Below are 20168 nucleotides of genomic sequence, written 5' to 3' on the forward strand. Positions count from 1 at the left end.
AAAATCTGCTTTTCTTTCAAAAAAAAGGACATTTCTAAGTGACCCCAAACTTTTGAACAGTAGTGTACATGTGGGTAGTCTTAAAGTGACTATGCAGAGATAACAACAGAGAGTAGAAGTGGTGTTAAAGGTGGGGCAATGCAAATAGTCTGGCTAGCCATTTGATTAGGTGTTCAGGAGTCTTATGGCTTGGGGGTAGAAGCTGTTTAGAAGCCTCTTGGACCTAGACTTGGCGCTCCGGTACCGCTTGCCGTGCGTTAGCAGAGAGAGCAGTCTATGACTAGGGTGGCTGGAGTCTTTGACAGTTTTTTGGGCATTCCTCTGATAGCACCTGGTATAGAGGTCCTGGATGGCATGGATCTTGGCCCCAGTGATGTACTGGGCCGTTCGCACTACCCTCTGTAGTGCTTTGCGGTCGGAGGCTGTGCAGTTGCCATACCAGGCAGTGATGCAACCAGGAAGCTCTCAATGGTGCAGCTGTAGAACCTTTTGAGGATCGGAGGACCCATGCCAAATCTTTAGTCTCCTGAGGAGGGATAGGTTTTTTAAATCAATAGAATCTAAACACTTCTGTGAAAATTGGAAAACTCTAAACAACAAACGAAGAGTTATCTATCCAAAATTGAGATTTATGGATAAACCACCTCTCCAATCTGTTTGGCTCCATAACAAAAGAACAAACAGAAAAAACATATACATGATCAAATACAAATCTTAGAATCAACCAAAGACTACCAGAACCCACTGGATTCTCCAATTACATTGCATGAACTACAGGAAAAAATACAAAAACAACAACCCAAAAAGGCCTGTGGGGTTGATGGTATCCTACATTACATTTTTAAATATACAGACCACAAATTCCAATTGGCTATATTTAAACTCTTTAACATCATCCTCAGCTCTTCCCCGATATTTAGAACCATCACCCCAATCTATGAAAGTGGAGACAAATTTGACCCCAATAACTATGGGTCAACAGCAACCTTGAAAATGTCCTCTGCATTATCGTTAACAGCGGACCCCTACAATTCCTCAGCCAAAACAATGTACAGAAGCAAATGCCAAATTGGCTTTTTACCAAATTACCATATGACAGACCACGTATTCACCCTGCACACCCTAATTGGCAAACAAACAAGCCAAAACAAAGATGAAGTCTTCCCATGCTTTGTTGACTTCAAAAAAACTTGAGACTCAATTCGGCATGTGGGTCTGCTATACAAATTGATGGAGTGGTGTTGGGGTAAAACATAAAACTGGCAAAAAACGCATTCCTTTCCACAGGGCCAGGGGGTGAGACAGGGATGCAGCTTAAGCCCCACTCTATTAAACATATATATCAATGAATTGCCAAGGGCACTAGAACAGTCTGCAGCACCTGGCCTCACCCTACTAGAATCTGAAGTCAAATGTCTACTGTTTGCTGATATGGTGCTCCTGTCCCCAACCAAGGAGGGCCTACAGCAGCACATTGATATTCTGCACAGATTGTCAGACCTGGGCCCTGACAGGAACTCTCAGTAAGAAAAAAAATAATGGTGTTCCAAAAAAGGTCCAGTTGTCAGGACCACAAATCAAAATTCCATCTAGACACAGTTGCCCTAGAGCACACAAAAAAATAAACATACCTCGGCCTAAACATCAGCGCCACAGGTAATTTCCATAAAGCTGTGAACCATCTGAGAGACAAGGCAAGAAGGGCCTCTATGCCATTGAAAGGAACATAAAATTCAGCATACCAATTAGAATCTGGCTAAAAATACTTGAATCAGTTATAGAACCCATTGCCCTTTATGGTTGTGAGGTCTGGGGTCCGCTCACCAACCAAGAATTCACAAAATGTGACAACCAAATTGAGACTCAGCATGTGTAATGAACACGAGGGAGACAGAGAGCTGGTTTCAAGCACAGAGCGCAGCAGGTTTTTAATGAAAGGAACCTTAGGAGTAGGCAGATAGCTGGGTCCAGGCAGAAGGTCATACACGGTAGGTCCACAAATGGCAACAGTACAGGCAGGGAATAGGCATTAGGTTTGGAATTAGGAAAAACGATTCCAAAACCTTCCTTAACAATGTCATCACCTACAGAGAAATGAACCTGGAGAAGAGCCCTCTAAGCAAGCTGGTCCTGGGGCTCTGTTCACAAACAGACCCCACAGAGCCCCAGGACAGCAACACAATTACACCCAAACAAATTATGAGAAAACAAAAATAGAATAACTTGACACATTGGAAATAATTTACCAAAAAACTGAGCAAACTGGAATGCTATTTGGGACTAAACTCGAGAGTACACAGTGGCAGAATACCTGACCACTGACTGACCCAAAATTAAGGGAAGTTGTGACTATGTACAGACTCAGTGAGCATAGCCTTGCTATTGAGAAAGGCCGCCAAAGGCAGACATGGCTCCCAAGAGAAGACATGCTATGTGCCCACAAAATGAGGTGGAATCTGAGCTGCACTTCCTTAATCACCTGCCAAATGTATGACCATATTAGAGACACATATTCCCCTCAGATTACAAAGAATTTGAAATCAAATCCCATTTTGATCAACTCCCATATCTGTTGGGTGAAATACCACAGTGTGCAATCACAGCAGCAAGATATGTGACATGATGTCACAACAAAAGGGCAACCAGTGAAGAACAAACACTATTGTAAATACAACCTATATTTATTTTCCTTTTTGTACTATTTGCACCTCATTACAGCACTGTATATAGACATAACATGACATTTGAAATGTCACTATTCTTTTGGAACTTTTGTGAGTGAAATGTTTACTGTACATTTTTGATTGTTTATTTCACTTTTGTTTATTATCTATTTCACGCAATGTAAACATGTTTCCCATGCCAATAATTATCTTAAATTGAAATGAGGTTGAATTGATTAGAATGATATTGATCGTGACTCAGAAAGTTAGATGGCTTGGTCTCTGTTCTAGCCTATCTTGGGAGATTTTTTGTTTACCCGTACATACGGCTATGTAGCCAGAACCAACATCTTTAAAACAAGAAGATTTTACATTTGTTACAGAAACTGTAGTCTAACTATGGTATGGTTATTTTGTTATGAAAACTATGATCTACTGTGGTATGTTTTTTGTTAACTAGGTAGTGGCATTGCCATAGTAAGAAAAGTAGTTTGGACTAGGCTGAATGTGTATTATTCACCTGTTTGGACTCCTGAATGTCCAATGATGTGCAAACCAAACCCTCAAACCAAGCCTTTCAACTGTGTAAACTTGATAGAATTACTTCTCCTTTTAATCATTGTGTCATCTGTTTCTCCTAGTCTGAACAATAAACACTCTCGGTGTCGTGTTGATCTAAGCCCTTTCACAGCTGTAACAAGTTTATTTTTATTCAGGGTTGTTGCTTTATCTCATGATTTGCACTGTGGTCCTACTTACTAGCAACACTTTACCCAGTTGGAGTTTTAACCCAGTTAGGCCAAACAGTGAATGATGATGTTGGTGGTGGTAGAGCCTAGCTGCCTAGCCTAGCTGCCTAGCCTAGCTGCCTAGCTGCCTAGCCTAGCTGCCTAGCCTAGCTGCCTAGCCTAGCTGCCTAGCCTAGCTGCCTAGTAGCAACAGAACAGGAGATGGATATGGTCTTGTGAGAGAGGGTGTTGGTAGTGTAAGTGGAAATAATGAGGGCAGCGGTTAATATGGCTTGTTGTTTATATCAAACCCTATGACTAACACTACTAAATCAACCACCTGTTTTCGCACTGTATTCCCCACAGAATTACTGAAACAGACTTTCTCATTCAAGTCAATGTTCTGTGATGGGCGGACCAATTCTATGGTACTGTAATGTTGAGGGACCTAGCACACACGCGTTTTGCTGCACTTTTTTGTACCTGCTGTAAACTGTGTATGTGATGAATAAATATGGATTTGATTTGATTTGGTATTCCCTTGGATAGACGCTTGTCCAGCGTGATATAACTGAATACTTACAACCTTAAGGCGTAACTTAACTCTTGTGTTTCATAGACAGACCTGGATAGTTTTTTCTCCTTGGGACAATTATTCCACTCAGGTAGTATAGATTCAGGTTAATAAAGCAGGAATCCATGTTGGGAGGTTTTGTAGATCTTAGGAACTCATCTGCATTTTAAAACAGCCTGGCTTTTTCATAGTACTCACTTTCAGGTGTTCTTACACTTCGTGAACAAACACCTTCATCTAGAATTGATGACAACTGCTGTAAATAATATACCTGTCTTATCAGATGATAATAGTGGTCACTGTACTATTCAATCTACAGTGGGGCAAAAAAGTATTTAGTCAGCCACCAATTGTGCAAGTTCTCCCACTTAAAAAGATGAGAGAGGCCTGTAATTTTCATCATAGGTACACTTCAACTATGACAGACAAGAGAAAATCACATTGTAGGATTTTTAATGAATTTATTTGCAAATTATGGTGGAAAATAAGTATTTGGTCACCTACAAACAAGCAAGATTTCTGGCTCTCACAGACCTGTAACTTCTTCTTTAAGAGGCTCCTCTGTCCTCCACTCATTACCTGTATTAATGGCACCTGTTTGAACTTGTTATCAGTATAAAAGACACCTGTCCACAACCTCAAACTGTCACACTCCAAACTCCACTATGGCCAATACCAAAGAGCTGTCAAAGGACACCAGAAACAAAATTGTAGACCTGCACCAGGCTGGGAAGACTGAATCTGCAATAGTTATTGTTATAGGAAAATAATGGCTGGAAAAGTACGTACAATGTCATTCAATGTTTCTCTTGTATGTAAACTTCACTTTTAATCTGTGAATTATTCACTGTCCTTTGAGAATTCTTCTTCTTTTTAATTTCATAATGAAAAGTGACAATGTGTATCATTCAACCTTATAAATGACCTTGCCAGAGGAAATAAAAATGTGACATACAAAACCCCTATAGTTGACACAAATCTACCTTGCAATGAGGAGATATGATGTCTTTGTAAGAGCAGGACCCATGGGCTCTTCTGGCTTCCAGAATCGAGAACCCAGAATCTAGAGCTGACCTGAGGCTTGCTGCTTTCCCGTCAGGGAACGACTGCTAGAACAAACCTCTCTCAGCCCAGCAATAATATCAAGCACCTCCTCATTTGCTCCCTAACCAACCCACCACACTTCACTTCACTTCCACCTTCCATGGACCTCACCAGAGGACACCCCCCCCCCCACACACACACACACACAAACACTGTGGTCTAGTCACGCAGCCAGAGATCAACATACAGCTTTATCTTCCGTGTTCTTGAAGTCCGCCGACTGGTTGTCTTCTCTTTTTCTTTATGCTTCATTTCCATTTAAGCAGCGGTGCCTACTGAGTTCTCTGCTTCAGCAGGCAGATACCAGCACCATGAAAGAGCTGGATAACTACAGTAACTGGAGTATTAATGAGAGGCCATAGATCTGGTCTCTTCTGGGTCAATTTCATTTCTGCCCGGCAAATGTTAAAAATCTGTCCCCCTTTGTGTTTTTTTGTGCTCTGCTGTTTTTCAAATACAAGCTTGAACAATCCCTCTGTTTACTTCTGTTTTACAGGAAATGTTGGGTTCGAAACAATACTTGTTTTTTTAACCTGGTATTGTGAATGGAGGAAGCTTTGTTTGAGGTTAGGTTATCCTGACTTCAGTAAATCAGTTAACCTAAATGACATAAAGTAATTTATCGAGAGACATTTTGGCTAGCCCTGGTTCTTCTGCCAGCCAGACCATTAAGAAGAGCAAGTATGATGCCCTGTGTGCTGTCCTTTTCCATCCACCATTGTTTTACTATTCCACTCCCATGAAGTAATGTAGCAGGCCTGTATCTAAAGGGCAAATAGGAAACAGTCATTGACAGATTAAAGGACGGCTACTGTGACCTCTGATATATAATGATTGCAGACAGACAGACATGTTTTCATGAACTGCTGCCTCATGGTCTATGGCGTGTCCTATGACCCAGGCTGCAACAGAAAGTTCCACAAAATTAAATGTTTCTTATTGACTTCCACTTTACAGATTGTAGTTGTTATTTTAAGCTTTATGGTACCTACGAATCTTGGTCCTCGTCTATAGATGATCCATCATTTCTCCACAGATGAATATCAAAGTAACCATTGATTACTAAACTAATTTTGTTTTAGTTTGTATTCAATTGTTTTGCGATGTTTAATTTTGTTCCTTGTTCTTTCATTATCAACGACATACTTCATCTCTCTTTCTCTCTGCCAATCTAGTGTATGACAAACAGGGATTCTTGCTGAAGCTGGGTGGTAATCTGTAAGTAGTCCCTTAATACATTATTTTATCCAAGTATTGTGCTTTACCCCTTCACATTGCTTTGTGTTTTGGCTACATGATCTTCATGTATGTTTTGGGTAACCTCAACAGTCGTCAAACTCTTAAGACCATCTCACTGGGCACAACTGATTGGATTTGCAAAAAGTCTTCAATATAAGGATATTTTGTATTTTTTTCAATTAATTACTTGAGTAAAAATATAAAAGTAACTGGTTTTAAATGTACTTAAGTACAGTGGTGGAAAAAGTACTCAATTGTCATACTTGAATAAAAGTACAAACTAAAAGTAAATGCTATACATAAAATGTCTTATATTAGGCAAACCAAATAGCACAATGTTATTTTTTAAATGTATTTTTGCGAACACTCAGACATCATGTACAAATGCAGTATTTGTGTTTAATGAGTCTGCTAGATCAGAGGCAGTAGGGAGTGTGAATTAGACCATGTTACTGTCCTACCTGAAAATTCGAAATGTAACTAGTACTTTTGGGTGTCAGGGAAAATGTATGGATTAAAAAGTACATATTTTCTGTAGGAATGTAGTGGCATAAAGGTTGTCAAAAACATAAATAGTAAAGTACAGATGCCTAAAAAAATTACTTAAATAGTACTTTAAAGCATGTTTACTTCAGTACTTTACACCACTGCTGCAAAGACCATGTTACTGCTTTGAGTCATTTCGCAAGATACTTATTTTTGTGTGTTACAGTGTGTGTTATTCAGTACCCGTCAAAAGTTTGCACACACTTAATCATTCAAGGGTTTTTCTTTATTTTTACTATTTTCTACATTGTAGAATAATAGTTAAGACATCAAACTATGAAATAACACATATGGAATCATGTAGTAACCAAAAAGGTGTTAAACAAATCAAAATATAATGATGGACTGTTGATTCTCTTTGCTTATTTGAGCTGTTCCTTGATATAATATGGACTTGGTCTTTTACCAAATATCTTCTGTGTACCACCCCTACCTTTTCACAACACAACTGATTGGCTCAAACGCATTAAGAAGGAAAGAAATTCCACAAATGAACTTTTAACAAGGCACACCTGTTAATTGAAATTGCATTCCAGATGACTACCTCATGAAGCTGGTTGAGAGAATGCCAAGAGTGTGCAAAGCTGTCATCAAGGCAAATGGTGGCTATTTGAAGAATCTCAAATATAAAATATATTTGGATTTGTTTAGAGCTTTTTTGGTTACTACATGATGATTCCATATGTGTTATTTCATAGTTTTGATGTCTTCACTATTATTCTGCAATGTAATAAATAGTAAAATAAAGAAAAACCCTTGAATACTAAAAGTGTTTGCACTCAAAAGTGTCTGCTACCGTAAGTGGAATAGCTTATTATTATACAGTATTACAATGCTATGGTGCTGGGTCCTACCTTTCCTGATCTAGTTCCTCTGGCTGCTCGTCCAATAGCCTCTCTGTTTATTTGACTAAGCCATAGGCTCATCAGGTTATTAATGAGGTTAAAAGCAGCTGTTCAGAGCAGTAATTAATACCAATGTGTGTGGTACTAAAAATGTGAACCAGGCCTTCTGGCGGCTTCCCAAATGGCACCCTATTCCCTTTACACCACTAGTGTTGACTAGGGCTCATATGGAATAGGCTGCCATTTGGAATGTAACCTCTCCCTGTGAGGTGAACTGTTTTCCGTTTTCTTAACGAACGATCTGTCAACAACTGGTGCCCTCACCAACGACCAGCCCCACCTCGACTAGAAACCATTTTACATTGTCAAGCTGAGTCATCTCTAAGTCTGAATAATTTTAGGGGCCTCTAGGGGTTATCTTTAGCTTGCTGGAAATGGAGGGATACTGTAACTCCTGGGATACGTCCCAAATGGCACGCTATGTGGTGCACGACTGTTGACCAGGGCTTGTAGGGCTCTGTTCAAAAGTAGTGCACTATATAGGGAATAGGGTGCCATTTTGGATGCAGATGTGGTGAAATGTGAGGGATTCTTTCCACCAGTATACATTCCACTATCAACAGGTTGTCTCTCCCCCACACACACTGGCCCATGGATAGATACGTAGATACGTAGTCTGTTGAAAGGTTTTATTTGTGTTTCACTGACTCAACGGAGAGAGGTGAGAGCCTACATAAAATAAACAAAGCTTCCCTCCCTTTTTGGTGAAAGACTTGTTTTCACCAATTAGCGTCTTATATTTGTACATTAATTCACTGCAGCTGTTTCAGTCAAAACGGTTTTAGGGTTTAGATTTTAGATTTTTTTTCTTGATGATTTTATTAGGATTGACACCAATGGCAACAGCTAGTCTTACTGGGGTCTGAAACATAACAGGAAAGACATTACAGACAAAATACTTTCCATTTAAAAACTTTACATGTAGTATGTGTGTGTGCATCTATCAGTTCCACATACCTGTCAGTACATACACACAACAAGTAGGTCACATGGTGGAGAGGTGTTGGGCCTTGAGGTGTTGCTTTGTTTGTTTTTTGAAACCAGGTTTGCTGTTTACTTGATCTATATGAGATGGAAGGGAGTTCCATGCAATCATGGCTCTGTATAGTACTGTAAGTTTCCTTGAATTTGTTATGTACCTGGGGAATGTGAAAAGACCCCTGGTGGCATGTCTGGTGGGGTAAGTGTGTGTGTCAGTGCTGTGTGTAAGTTGACTATACAAACAATTTTATAATTTCCAACACATCAATGTTTCTTATAAAAACAAGAAGTGATGCAGTCAGTCTTTCCTCAACTCTTAGCCTAGAGAGCCTGGCATGCATAGTATTTATATTAGCCCTCTGATTGCAATGAAGAGCAATATGTGCCTCTCTGTTTTGGGCTAGCTGCAGCTTAATTAACTAGGTCCTTCTTTGCTGCACTTGACCATATGACGGGACAATAATCAAGATAAAGTTGTAACTGGGGGTATCATGCTCTTAGGCTTGAGCCCTAAGCTAAGTAGGGAGGCCATCTGTGCATGTCCTAACCTTTTTATGTTATCCTTTTATTCGTTGGCTTTTATTACATGAAATGAAACGTATAGGAGTTCTGATCTTGTTAACCCAACCTCCACAGTAGATACAGTATCTTGTACTGTTTTCTTTCAGAGTATGATATATTATGATAGAGTATGATATATTATGATAGAGTATCATATATTATGATAGAGTATTGTACATTATGATAGAGTATCATATATTATGATAGAGTATCATATATTATGATAGAGTATCATGTATTATGATAGAGTATCATGTATTATGATAGAGTATCATATATTATGATAGAGTATCATATATTATGATAGAGTATCATATATTATGATAGAGTATTGTACATTATGATAGAGTATCATATATTATGATAGAGTATCATATATTATGATAGAGTATCGTATATTATGATAGAGTATCGTATATTATGATAGAGTATCGTATATTATGATAGAGTATCATATATTATGATAGAGTATCATATATTATGATAGAGTATCATATATTATGATAGAGTATCATGTATTATGATAGAGTATCATGTATTATGATAGAGTATCATATATTATGATAGAGTATCATATATTATGATAGAGTATCATGTATTATGATAGAGTATCATATATTATGATAGAGTATCATATATTATGATAGGGTATCATATATTATGATAGAGTATCATATACACTATCACATTAGCAAGATGGATGTTATAATACCTTTGTGACAGGTCAATATGAATGATTTGAAGTGTTTCCACATTGCATACCAAAACTACTTGTGCATTAGACTTACAGTTAGTTGTACACAGCAATGACAGATTAAAGACATGTTAAGATATTTGTTTACAGTACAGAGCCATCAAATATTAATCAAAATGTATTTTTTGGATTCAAAGGTTCAATGATCTAGTTGTTTGTTCTTAACAGTTCCAGTTATGCAGAATGTTCCTGGTTATTTTCTAAGGCTTGTGTAGCTTTTTAGGCTTTTAGAAAGCTTCTATTCATGCTCACACACCATCTCTTCTCCTCCTCGTGTGACCTTTTCTCTGTCTCTGACCTCTCCTCCTTGTGTGGCCTCTTCTCTGTCTATGACCTCTCCTCTTGCGTGACCTCTTCTCTGTCTCTGACCTCTCCTCTTTGTACCACAGACCTTTGGAGCTGATGTACAAGTATGGTAATCTCAGCGAGGGAGTCTGTAAGCCTGGCTACGCAGCTGCCAAGATGACCGCCATCTATCCAATGTGAGCCAAAGCTTTTTACATTTCTGATATGATGTGATATAATTAAGCAATAAGACCCGAGGGAGTGTGGTATATGGGCAATATAACATGGATAAGGGCTGTTCTTATGCACAACGCAACGCCAAATACCACAAACCCCAGGGGGTTTTATTGCTTAATTATATAATTAGAGCAGTAAAAATGTGTTTTGTCATGCCCTGATATGCCACGGCTTTCAGCCAATCAGCATTCAGGGCTCGAACCACCCAGTTTATAATTTGGTTTATGATACATTTATGATATTCTATAATTTGGTTTATGATACATTTATGATATTATATAATTTGGTTTATGATACATTTATGATATAATATAATTTGGTTTATGATATTATATAATTTGGTTTATGATACATTTATGATATTATATAATTTCTTTTATGATACATTTATGATATTATATAATTTGGTTTATGATACATTTATGATATTATATAATTTGGTTTATGATATATTTATGATATTATATCATTTGGTTTATGATACATTTATGATATTATATCATTTGGTTTATGATACAGTTATGATATTATATAATTTGGTTTATGATACATTTATGATATTATATAATTTGGTTTATGATACATTTATGATATTATATAATTTGTTTTATGATACATTTATGATATTATATAATTTGGTTTATGATACATTTATGATATTATATAGTGTTATTTGGGTTATGATACATTTATGATATTATATAATTTGGTTTATGATATTATATAATTTGGTTTATGATACATTTATGATATTATATAATTTGGTTTATGATATTATATAATTTGGTTTATGATATTATATAATTTGGTTTATGATACATTTATGATATTATATAATTTGGTTTATGATATTTATATAATTTGGTTTATGATATTATATAATTTGGTTTATGATACATTAATGATATTATATAATTTTGTTTATGATATTATATAATTTGGTTTATGATACATTTATGATATTATATAATTTGTTTTATGATACATTTATGATATTATATAATTTGGTTTATGATACATTTATGATATTATATAGTGTTATTTGGGTTATGATACATTTATGATATTATATAATTTGGTTTATGATATTATATAATTTGGTTTATGATACATTTATGATATTATATAATTTGGTTTATGATATTATATAATTTGGTTTATGATATTATATAATTTGGTTTATGATACATTTATGATATTATATAATTTGGTTTATGATATTTATATAATTTGGTTTATGATATTATATAATTTGGTTTATGATACATTTATGATATTATATAATTTTGTTTATGATATTATATAATATGGTTTATGATACATTTATGATATTATATAGTGTCATTTGGTGTATGATACATTTATGATATTATATAATTTGGTTTATGATACATTTATGATATTATATCATTTGGTTTATGATACATTTATGATATTATATAATTTGGTTTATGATACATTTATGATATTATATAATTTGGTTTATGATACATTTATGATATTATATAATTTGGTTTATGATACATTTATGATATTATATAATTTGTTTTATGATACATTTATGATATTATATCATTTGGTTTATGATACATTTATGATATTATATAGTGTTATTTGGGTTATGATACATTTATGATATTATATAATTTGGTTTATGATATTATATAATTTGGTTTATGATATTATATAATTTGGTTTATGATATTATATAATTTGGTTTATGATACATTTATGATATTATATAATTTGGTTTATGATATTATATAATTTGGTTTATGATATTATATAATTTGGTTTATGATATTATATAATTTGGTTTATGATATTATATAATTTGGTTTATGATATTATATAATTTGGTTTATGATACATTTATGATATTATATCATTTGGTTTATGATATTATATAATTTGGTTTATGATATTATATAATTTGGTTTATGATACATTTATGATATTATATAATTTGGTTTATGATATTTATATAATTTGGTTTATGATATTATATAATTTGGTTTATGATACATTTATGATATTATATAATTTTGTTTATGATATTATATAGTGTCATTTGGTGTATGATACATTTATGATATTATATAATTTGGTTTATGATATTATATAGTGGCATTTGGTGTATGATACATTTATGATATTATATAATTTGGTTTATGATATTATATAATTTGGTTTATGATACATTTATGATATTATATAATTTGGTTTATGATATTATATAATTTGGTTTATGATACATTTATGATATTATATAATTTGGTTTATGATACATTTATGATATTATATAATTTGGTTTATGATACATTTATGATATTATATCATTTGGTTTATGATACATTTATGATATTATATCATTTGGTTTATGATACATTTATGATATTATATAATTTGGTTTATGATACATTTATGATATTATATAGTGTTATTTGGGTTATGATACATTTATGATATTATATAATTTGGTTTATGATACATTTATGATATTATATCATTTGGTTTATGATACATTTATGATATTATATAATTTGGTTTATGATACATTTATGATATTATATAATTTGGTTTATGATACATTTATGATATTATATCATTTGGTTTATGATACATGTATGATATTATATAATTTGGTTTATGATACATTTATGATATTATATCATTTGGTTTATGATACATTTATGATATTATATCATTTGGTTTATGATACATTTATGATATTATATCATTTGGTTTATGATATTATATAATTTGGTTTATGATATTATATAATTTGGTTTATGATACATTTATGATATTATATCATTTGGTTTATGATACATTTATGATATTATATAATTTGTTTTATGATACATTTATGATATTATATCATTTGGTTTATGATACATTTATGATATTATATAATTTGGTTTATGATACATTTATGATATTCTATAATTTGTTTTATGATACATTTATGATATTATATCATTTGGTTTATGATACATTTATGATATTATATCATTTGGTTTATGATACATGTATGATATTATATCATTTGGTTTATGAGACATCGTTATAATTCAGCACCCCATGATAATTTTCTCTCCCTATTTTAGTAAAGTGTGTTACTTTAAGCTTAGTTGAGATGATGATGGCGCTACTTTGACAACGGCCTCATTCACAGTTTTCTTTCACTCTCTCTGACCAAAGCTTTCGCTCTCATGACTCCATTCAGTTGTACTTTCTAATCCTCAGTGCCCTACTGTATTGTATATGCAACTTCATTGAGTCTCGACATCTTCACAATAAACCCACAGATTATCGTCGGCTCCATCTCAGATCCAACAGAAAGCCCCTCTCACATTGTGAGCATGAGTCGCTTCCTCCCTCCAGAAAAAAAACATAGGAAGCATAGAACTGCTGCTTTGTCTGCTGGCAGACCACTGGCTCATTGTCCGGCTCGCCCCGACTAGAGAGAGACAGCCATGGAGAGTCATAGGTGACCTGACCCCAGACGATTGGTTAGAATGACTCAGATGGTCCTCCAATTTGACAGTTTAGGGGTCAAGGGTCAGGGAACCCTCAGTGAAGATGTTGACCTTCCTGTGACTTGTGCTTCTTTGGATCTTTCTCAATCTTTCTTTGATTACTTGTGTCCTCTCTATTTGCAACCTTATCAAAAAATATTGGTGGAGAAGATCTGAAGGAGAGGGGCCTTGGATGTTCTCTTCCAATGTGTTTTGAGGAGGCAAGGAGACAGGACATGAGGAATCAAGGAAAGACAAATTGAGATATACCCTCTGCCTCTGCCTGGTGAAAGGTCACTGATTTCCTACCATCCACAGCACTGTGGAAACACATTTTCCTCCTGGTCATCCATTACACATTTCAGACAACTCTATTTTACACATTATATATTGAAGATGTCAGATGTTTCATTAAGTTACCACTGATGTGAACTTTATTTGGTAGTTTTAATATTGGTTATTATTAAAAGGATAGTGTAAATCACTATGAACGATACATACACAAATGTCTTGTCAAAGCCTGCAATTAACGATCCTGATGTGTAGTGAATGTTGACCCTGACTTATTAATGACAAGAGAAGACTATGGTCACTGAGCGATCCCGATCCAGTTCCCATTTATGCTCTTGTCTATCTATCTCCTTCTTACACAATGTACTTAACTTATGTACCTTGTGTCATCATGGACACTAGTCCTGTCATGTGGAAATCTCCCTGTTCAGAGTGGCGTGAGAGATGGAAGATCCCATTTCCCTTTCTCAATTATTCAACACTAGATAAGGCTCCACACCATGAAAATGCCTTCACCTGTGTATGGTGTTTTCTCAGGGCCTCTCTCTCTCTCTCTCTCTCTCTCTCTCTCTCTCTCTCTCCCTCTCTCTCTCTCTCTCTCTCACTCTAACCATCCCCATCTCTCTGTCTCTCTCTCCCTCTAACCACCCCCATCTCTCTCTCTCTCGCTCTCTCTCTCTCTCTCTCTCTCGCTCCCTCTCTCTAACCACCCCATCTCTATGTCTCTGTCTCTTTCTCTCTTTCTCTTTCACTATTTTAAATAAGAGCCCCAGGATGCATCAGGCAGTCCGATGGGAGTTGGTATCTTTTTTTGGTCTGTTGTGCTGTGCGGTCGTCCCAGTGCGTGAGAGCGATGGGCCCCATCCACTTATCTGGTCTCGTTTAGCACCCTTAGACACGCAACTCCCACAATACACAGAGAGATAGAGAGAGATATTTGAGAGAGAGAGAGAAAAACCTTAAACTGACCGATATTCTACGTTGTTTTCTTCTTCTCCTTATTTTTCTTCTTTCTTCTTCCTTTTTTCTCCTTCCTTCTTCTCCTTCTTATTTTTCTTCCTTCTTCTTCTACTTCTTCTTTCCTTCTTCTACTTCTTCTTTCCTTCTTCTACTTCTTCTTTTTTTTATTTCTTCTTTCTCTTTCCTTCTTCTTCTTCTTTCTTGTTTTTCTTCTTGTTCTTCTTTCTCTTTCCTTTTTCTTCTTGTTCTTCTTTCTCTTTCCTTCTTCTACTTCTTCTTTTTCTTCTTTCTTGTTTTTCTTCTTGTTCTTCTTTCTCTTTCCTTATTCTTTCTTCTTTTTCTTTTTCCTTCGTTCTTCTTCTTATCCTTCTTCTTCTTTCTTCTTTCTTTTTCCTCCTTCTTCTTCTTCTTCTTCTTCTTCTTCAACAGTATCGCAGCACCAAGTCTTTGACCAAAAGGCTCCTTAACAGCTTCTATCCCCAAGCCATAAGACTGCTGAACAATTCATCAAATGGCCACCGGAGTATTTACATAGTCACTTCACTCCTAGTTACATGTACAAATTACCTCGACTAACCTACCCCCGCAAATATAGCCTCATTATTGATATTTTGTTGTGTTACTTTTTTATATTTTCTGACTTTAGTTTATTTGGTAAATTTTTTCATAACTCTTTCTTGAAGTGCACTGTTGGTTAAGAGCTTGTAAGTATTGCACTTCACAGTAAGGTCTACTACACTTGTTTTATTTGGCGCATGTGACAAATAAAGTTTGATTTGATTCTTCTCATTATTCTTCTCCTTCTTTCTGCTTCTTCTTTCTCCTTTCTTCTTCTCTCTGAGAGACAAATTAGCAGCAGGTGAGAGGAGGATTGTCGGTATGCGACTGAGGGCCCCAAAGGAAATAGGCTCTCATTCATAAGGCCTGCCCTGCACAGCAAAGCATTACTTAGTTGTTAAGCTGCAGACATTCCAGCATTCTCTGATTAGCCGTTTGTTATCTCCCGCCAGATCACAGCTAATTTGCTGTTCATTATGTGATATTACACATGAACAAAAAAACAACAGCTGCCAAGACTGAAGGGGTTGTCTGGGTTAAACAAACACTTTCTCTGTTCTGGGTGAGGTTTCTCCGTCATCTCTGTTCTGGGTGAAGTTTCTCCATCATCTCTGTTCTGGGTGAGGTTTCTCCATCATCTCTGTTCTGTGTGAGGTTTCTCCATCATCTCTGTTCTGGGTGAGGTTTCTTCATCATCTCTGTTCTGGTTGAGGTTTCTCCATCATCTCATTTCTGGGTGAGGTTTCTCCATCATCTCTGTTCTGGGTGAGGTTTTCTCCATCATCTCATTTCTGGGTGAGGTTTCTCCATCATCTCTGTTCTGGGTGAGGTTTCTCCATCATCTCTGTTCTGGGTGAGGTTTCTCCATCATCTCATTTCTGGGTGAGGTTTCTTCCACCATTTCATTTATGGGTGAGGTTTCTCCATCATCTCTGTTCTGGGTGAGGTTTCTCCATCATCTCATTTCTGGGTGAGGTTTCTCCATCATCTCTGTTCTGGGTGAGGTTTCTCCATCATCTCTGTTCTGGGTGAGATTTCTCCATCATCTCATTTCTGGGTGAGGTTTCTCCATCATCTCTGTTCTGGGTGAGGTTTCTCCATCATCTCATTTCTGGGTGAGGTTTCTCCATCATCTCTGTTCTGGGTGAGGTTTCTCCATCATCTCTGTTCTGGGTGAGGTTTCTCCATCATCTCATTTCTGGGTGAGGTTTCTCCATCATCTCTGTTCTGGGTGAGGTTTTCTCCATCATCTCATTTCTGGGTGAGGTTTCTCCATCATCTCTGTTCTGGGTGAGGTTTCTCCATCATCTCTGTTCTGGGTGAGGTTTCTCCATCATCTCATTTCTGGGTGAGGTTTCTTCCACCATTTCATTTCTGGGTGAGGTTTCTCCATCATCTCATTTCTGGGTGAGGTTTCTCCATCATCTCATTTCTGGGTGAGGTTTCTCCATCATCTCTGTTCTGGGTGAGGTTTCTCCATCATCTCTGTTCTGGGTGAGATTTCTCCATCATCTCATTTCTGGGTGAGGTTTCTCCATCATCTCTGTTCTGGGTGAGGTTTCTCCATCATCTCATTTCTGGGTGAGGTTTCTCCATCATCTCTGTTCTGGGTGAGGTTTCTCCATCATCTCTGTTCTGGGTGAGGTTTCTCCATCATCTCTGTTCTGGGTGAGGTTTCTCCATCATCTCTGTTCTGGGTGAGGTTTCTCCATCATCTCTGTTCTGGGTGAGGTTTCTTCATCTCTGTTCTGGGTGAGGTTTCTCCATCATCTCATTTCTGGGTGAGGTTTTCTCCATCTCTGTTCTGGGTGAGGTTTCTCCATCATCTCATTTCTGGGTGAGGTTTCTCCATCATCTCTGTTCTGGGTGAGGTTTCTCCATCATCTCTGTTCTGGGTGAGGTTTCTCCATCATCTCATTTCTGGGTGAGGTTTCTACATCATCTCTGTTCTGGGTGAGGTTTCTTCCACCATCTACAGGTGTCTTTTGTTTTGTTGAGAGGGAACTTAAATTGTGATATTACTGTATTCCGAATATTTACTAGTCTGGTACACCAGAAACAACATTATCTCCAAGTTTTCTTTGTCAAAACTCAAAAGCTGAATGTATTATATACATGGTATGAAGTCTAACCTTTGTCAGTGGAGCAAATCATGGCTGCTTGAGTTAACATTAATTACTCATGATTTGTTTTGGCTAATTCTTCATTCTGTGTTTCTTGATTGAGTTGGAGAAAAGGTCCCATGTGACGGGTTTCGTTTTCCTTTAGTGTTCTGAAAGTCTTAGCATGATGCCTCAGAGCAACATGCAAATAGCCATATAATCAAGAGTGTTGGCCTTGTCAGAAGCTCTGAGCAGGTTCACACACACACACACACACACACACATACACAAGTGGCTCTCTGGCAGGGAGACAGACATGGTTTGATCAAGTACAATGTTTAGAGACAGAGTTCTGTAGAGCTTGTCCTGGGCTAATTGGTCCCTCTGGCCAGCATTATCTTTTCTTGGTGGGGTCTTTCTCTCCTGCGATAGTGTTATCTCATATATACCTTAAAGTATGTCCTTTTTCATTCTGAGGATGTGGCCTTATGGAAAATGTCAGTCTGAAACTCGTGGTGACACAACATCCAAGGTCATGTTCATTAGGCACCTACGTAAGAAAACAAGGATGGACTATCTGGACTTAAGGAAGGCTCATTTTCATTTTATGTTGCACAACGTTGTAAAATGTTTGCCATTGTGTGCCCAAATGAAGAGGACCCAGGTTCCCAGTCAGTCAGAGGCCCAGTCTGAGGCTTGATATCTCAAAGTGGAGACAGATGTGAGCACTAAATAGACCAGAACATACTAAATGTTTGTTGAAACACTAAACCAACAAAAAATGAGTTAGCCTAACTGTAATTTTCATTTTACATGCAATGTTGAACATTCCCCCTCAAACTCAATCGGACTTCAGATGTACTGGGTGAAACTGCATGCGTTTCTCTAAAGGAAGAATCAAGTGGAATGGTATGTGGTCTCAGAGTGGTGCAGTAGTTATTATGAGTCGTGGTAAAAGGATTACCTTACTGTTTGTAAAAACAAAAAATACCCTCATTAGGTGTCTGACATATCAGTTGGCATCAGTATGTCTTTAAACTGGTGCCAGTCTATGGTTGATCCAGGTGGCAGGACACTTCTACACTGTGGTCTTGGCCCTTATGTGTATCTCGCACCTACATCACGGTCAACTACCTGCATCACGGTTAACGGTCAACTACCTACATCACAGTCAACTACCTACATCACGGTCAACTACCTGCATTACGATCAACTACCTGCATCACGGTCAACACAGTACCTGCATTACGGTCAACACAGTACCTGCAACACGGTCAAATACCTGCATTACGGTCAACTACCTGCATCACGGTCAACTACCTGCATCACGGTCAACAACCTACATCACGGTCAACAACCTGCATCACAGTCAACTACCTGCATCACGGTCAACACACTACCTGCATTACGGTCAACACAGTACCTGCATTACGGTCAACTACCTGCATCACAGTCAACTACCTGCATCACGGTCAACACAGTACCTGCATTACGGTCAACTACCTGCATCACGGTCAACTACCTGCATCACAGTCAACCACCTGCATCACGGTCAACTACCTGCATTACGGTCAACTACCTGCATCACAGTCAACTACCTGCATCACGGTCAACTACCTGCATTACGGTCAACTACCTGCATCACGGTCAACACAGTACCTGCATTACGGTCAACTACCTGCATTACGGCCAACACAGTACCTGCATCATGGTCAACTACCTGCATCACGGTCAACTACCTGCATTACGGTCAACTACCTGCATCACGGTCAACTACCTGCATCACAGTCAACTACCTGCATCATGGTCAACTACCTGCATCACGGTCAACTACCTGCATTACGGTCAACTACCTGCATTACGATCAACTACCTGCATCACGGTCAACTACCTGCATTACGGTCAACTACCTGCATCACGGTCAACTACCTGCATTACGGTCAACTACCTGCATTACGATCAACTACCTGCATCACGGTCAACTACCTGCATTACGGTCAACTACCTGCATTACGATCAACTACCTGCATCACGGTCAACTACCTGCATTACGATCAACTACCTGCATCACGGTCAACTACCTGCATCACGGTCAACTACCTGCATCACGGTCAACTACCTGCATCACGGTCAACTACCTGCATTACGGTCAACTACCT

At 37.1% G+C, this 20168-nt stretch overlaps 1 protein-coding gene across 9 annotated transcripts in view; it reads left to right on the forward strand.

Annotated features, from left to right (window-relative positions):
• The window catches only part of st3gal3a (ST3 beta-galactoside alpha-2,3-sialyltransferase 3a), a 79797-nt gene that overhangs the window by 16919 nt on the left and 42710 nt on the right, over positions 1–20168 (forward strand). For 7 of the 9 annotated variants that reach the window (XM_021604472.2, XM_036978484.1, XM_036978481.1 and 4 more), the window contains 2 exons: positions 6245–6287; positions 10445–10537. In XM_021604472.2, coding sequence (XP_021460147.2) covers positions 6245–6287; positions 10445–10537 — 136 coding nt within the window. The remainder of the gene's footprint in view (positions 1–6244; positions 6288–10444; positions 10538–20168) is intronic. The other 2 variants (XM_021604470.2, XM_021604471.2) reach the window with 1 other exon arrangement.

Source organism: Oncorhynchus mykiss, chromosome 5 (genome assembly GCF_013265735.2).
Source record: "Oncorhynchus mykiss isolate Arlee chromosome 5, USDA_OmykA_1.1, whole genome shotgun sequence".
Taxonomy (NCBI): domain Eukaryota; kingdom Metazoa; phylum Chordata; class Actinopteri; order Salmoniformes; family Salmonidae; genus Oncorhynchus; species Oncorhynchus mykiss.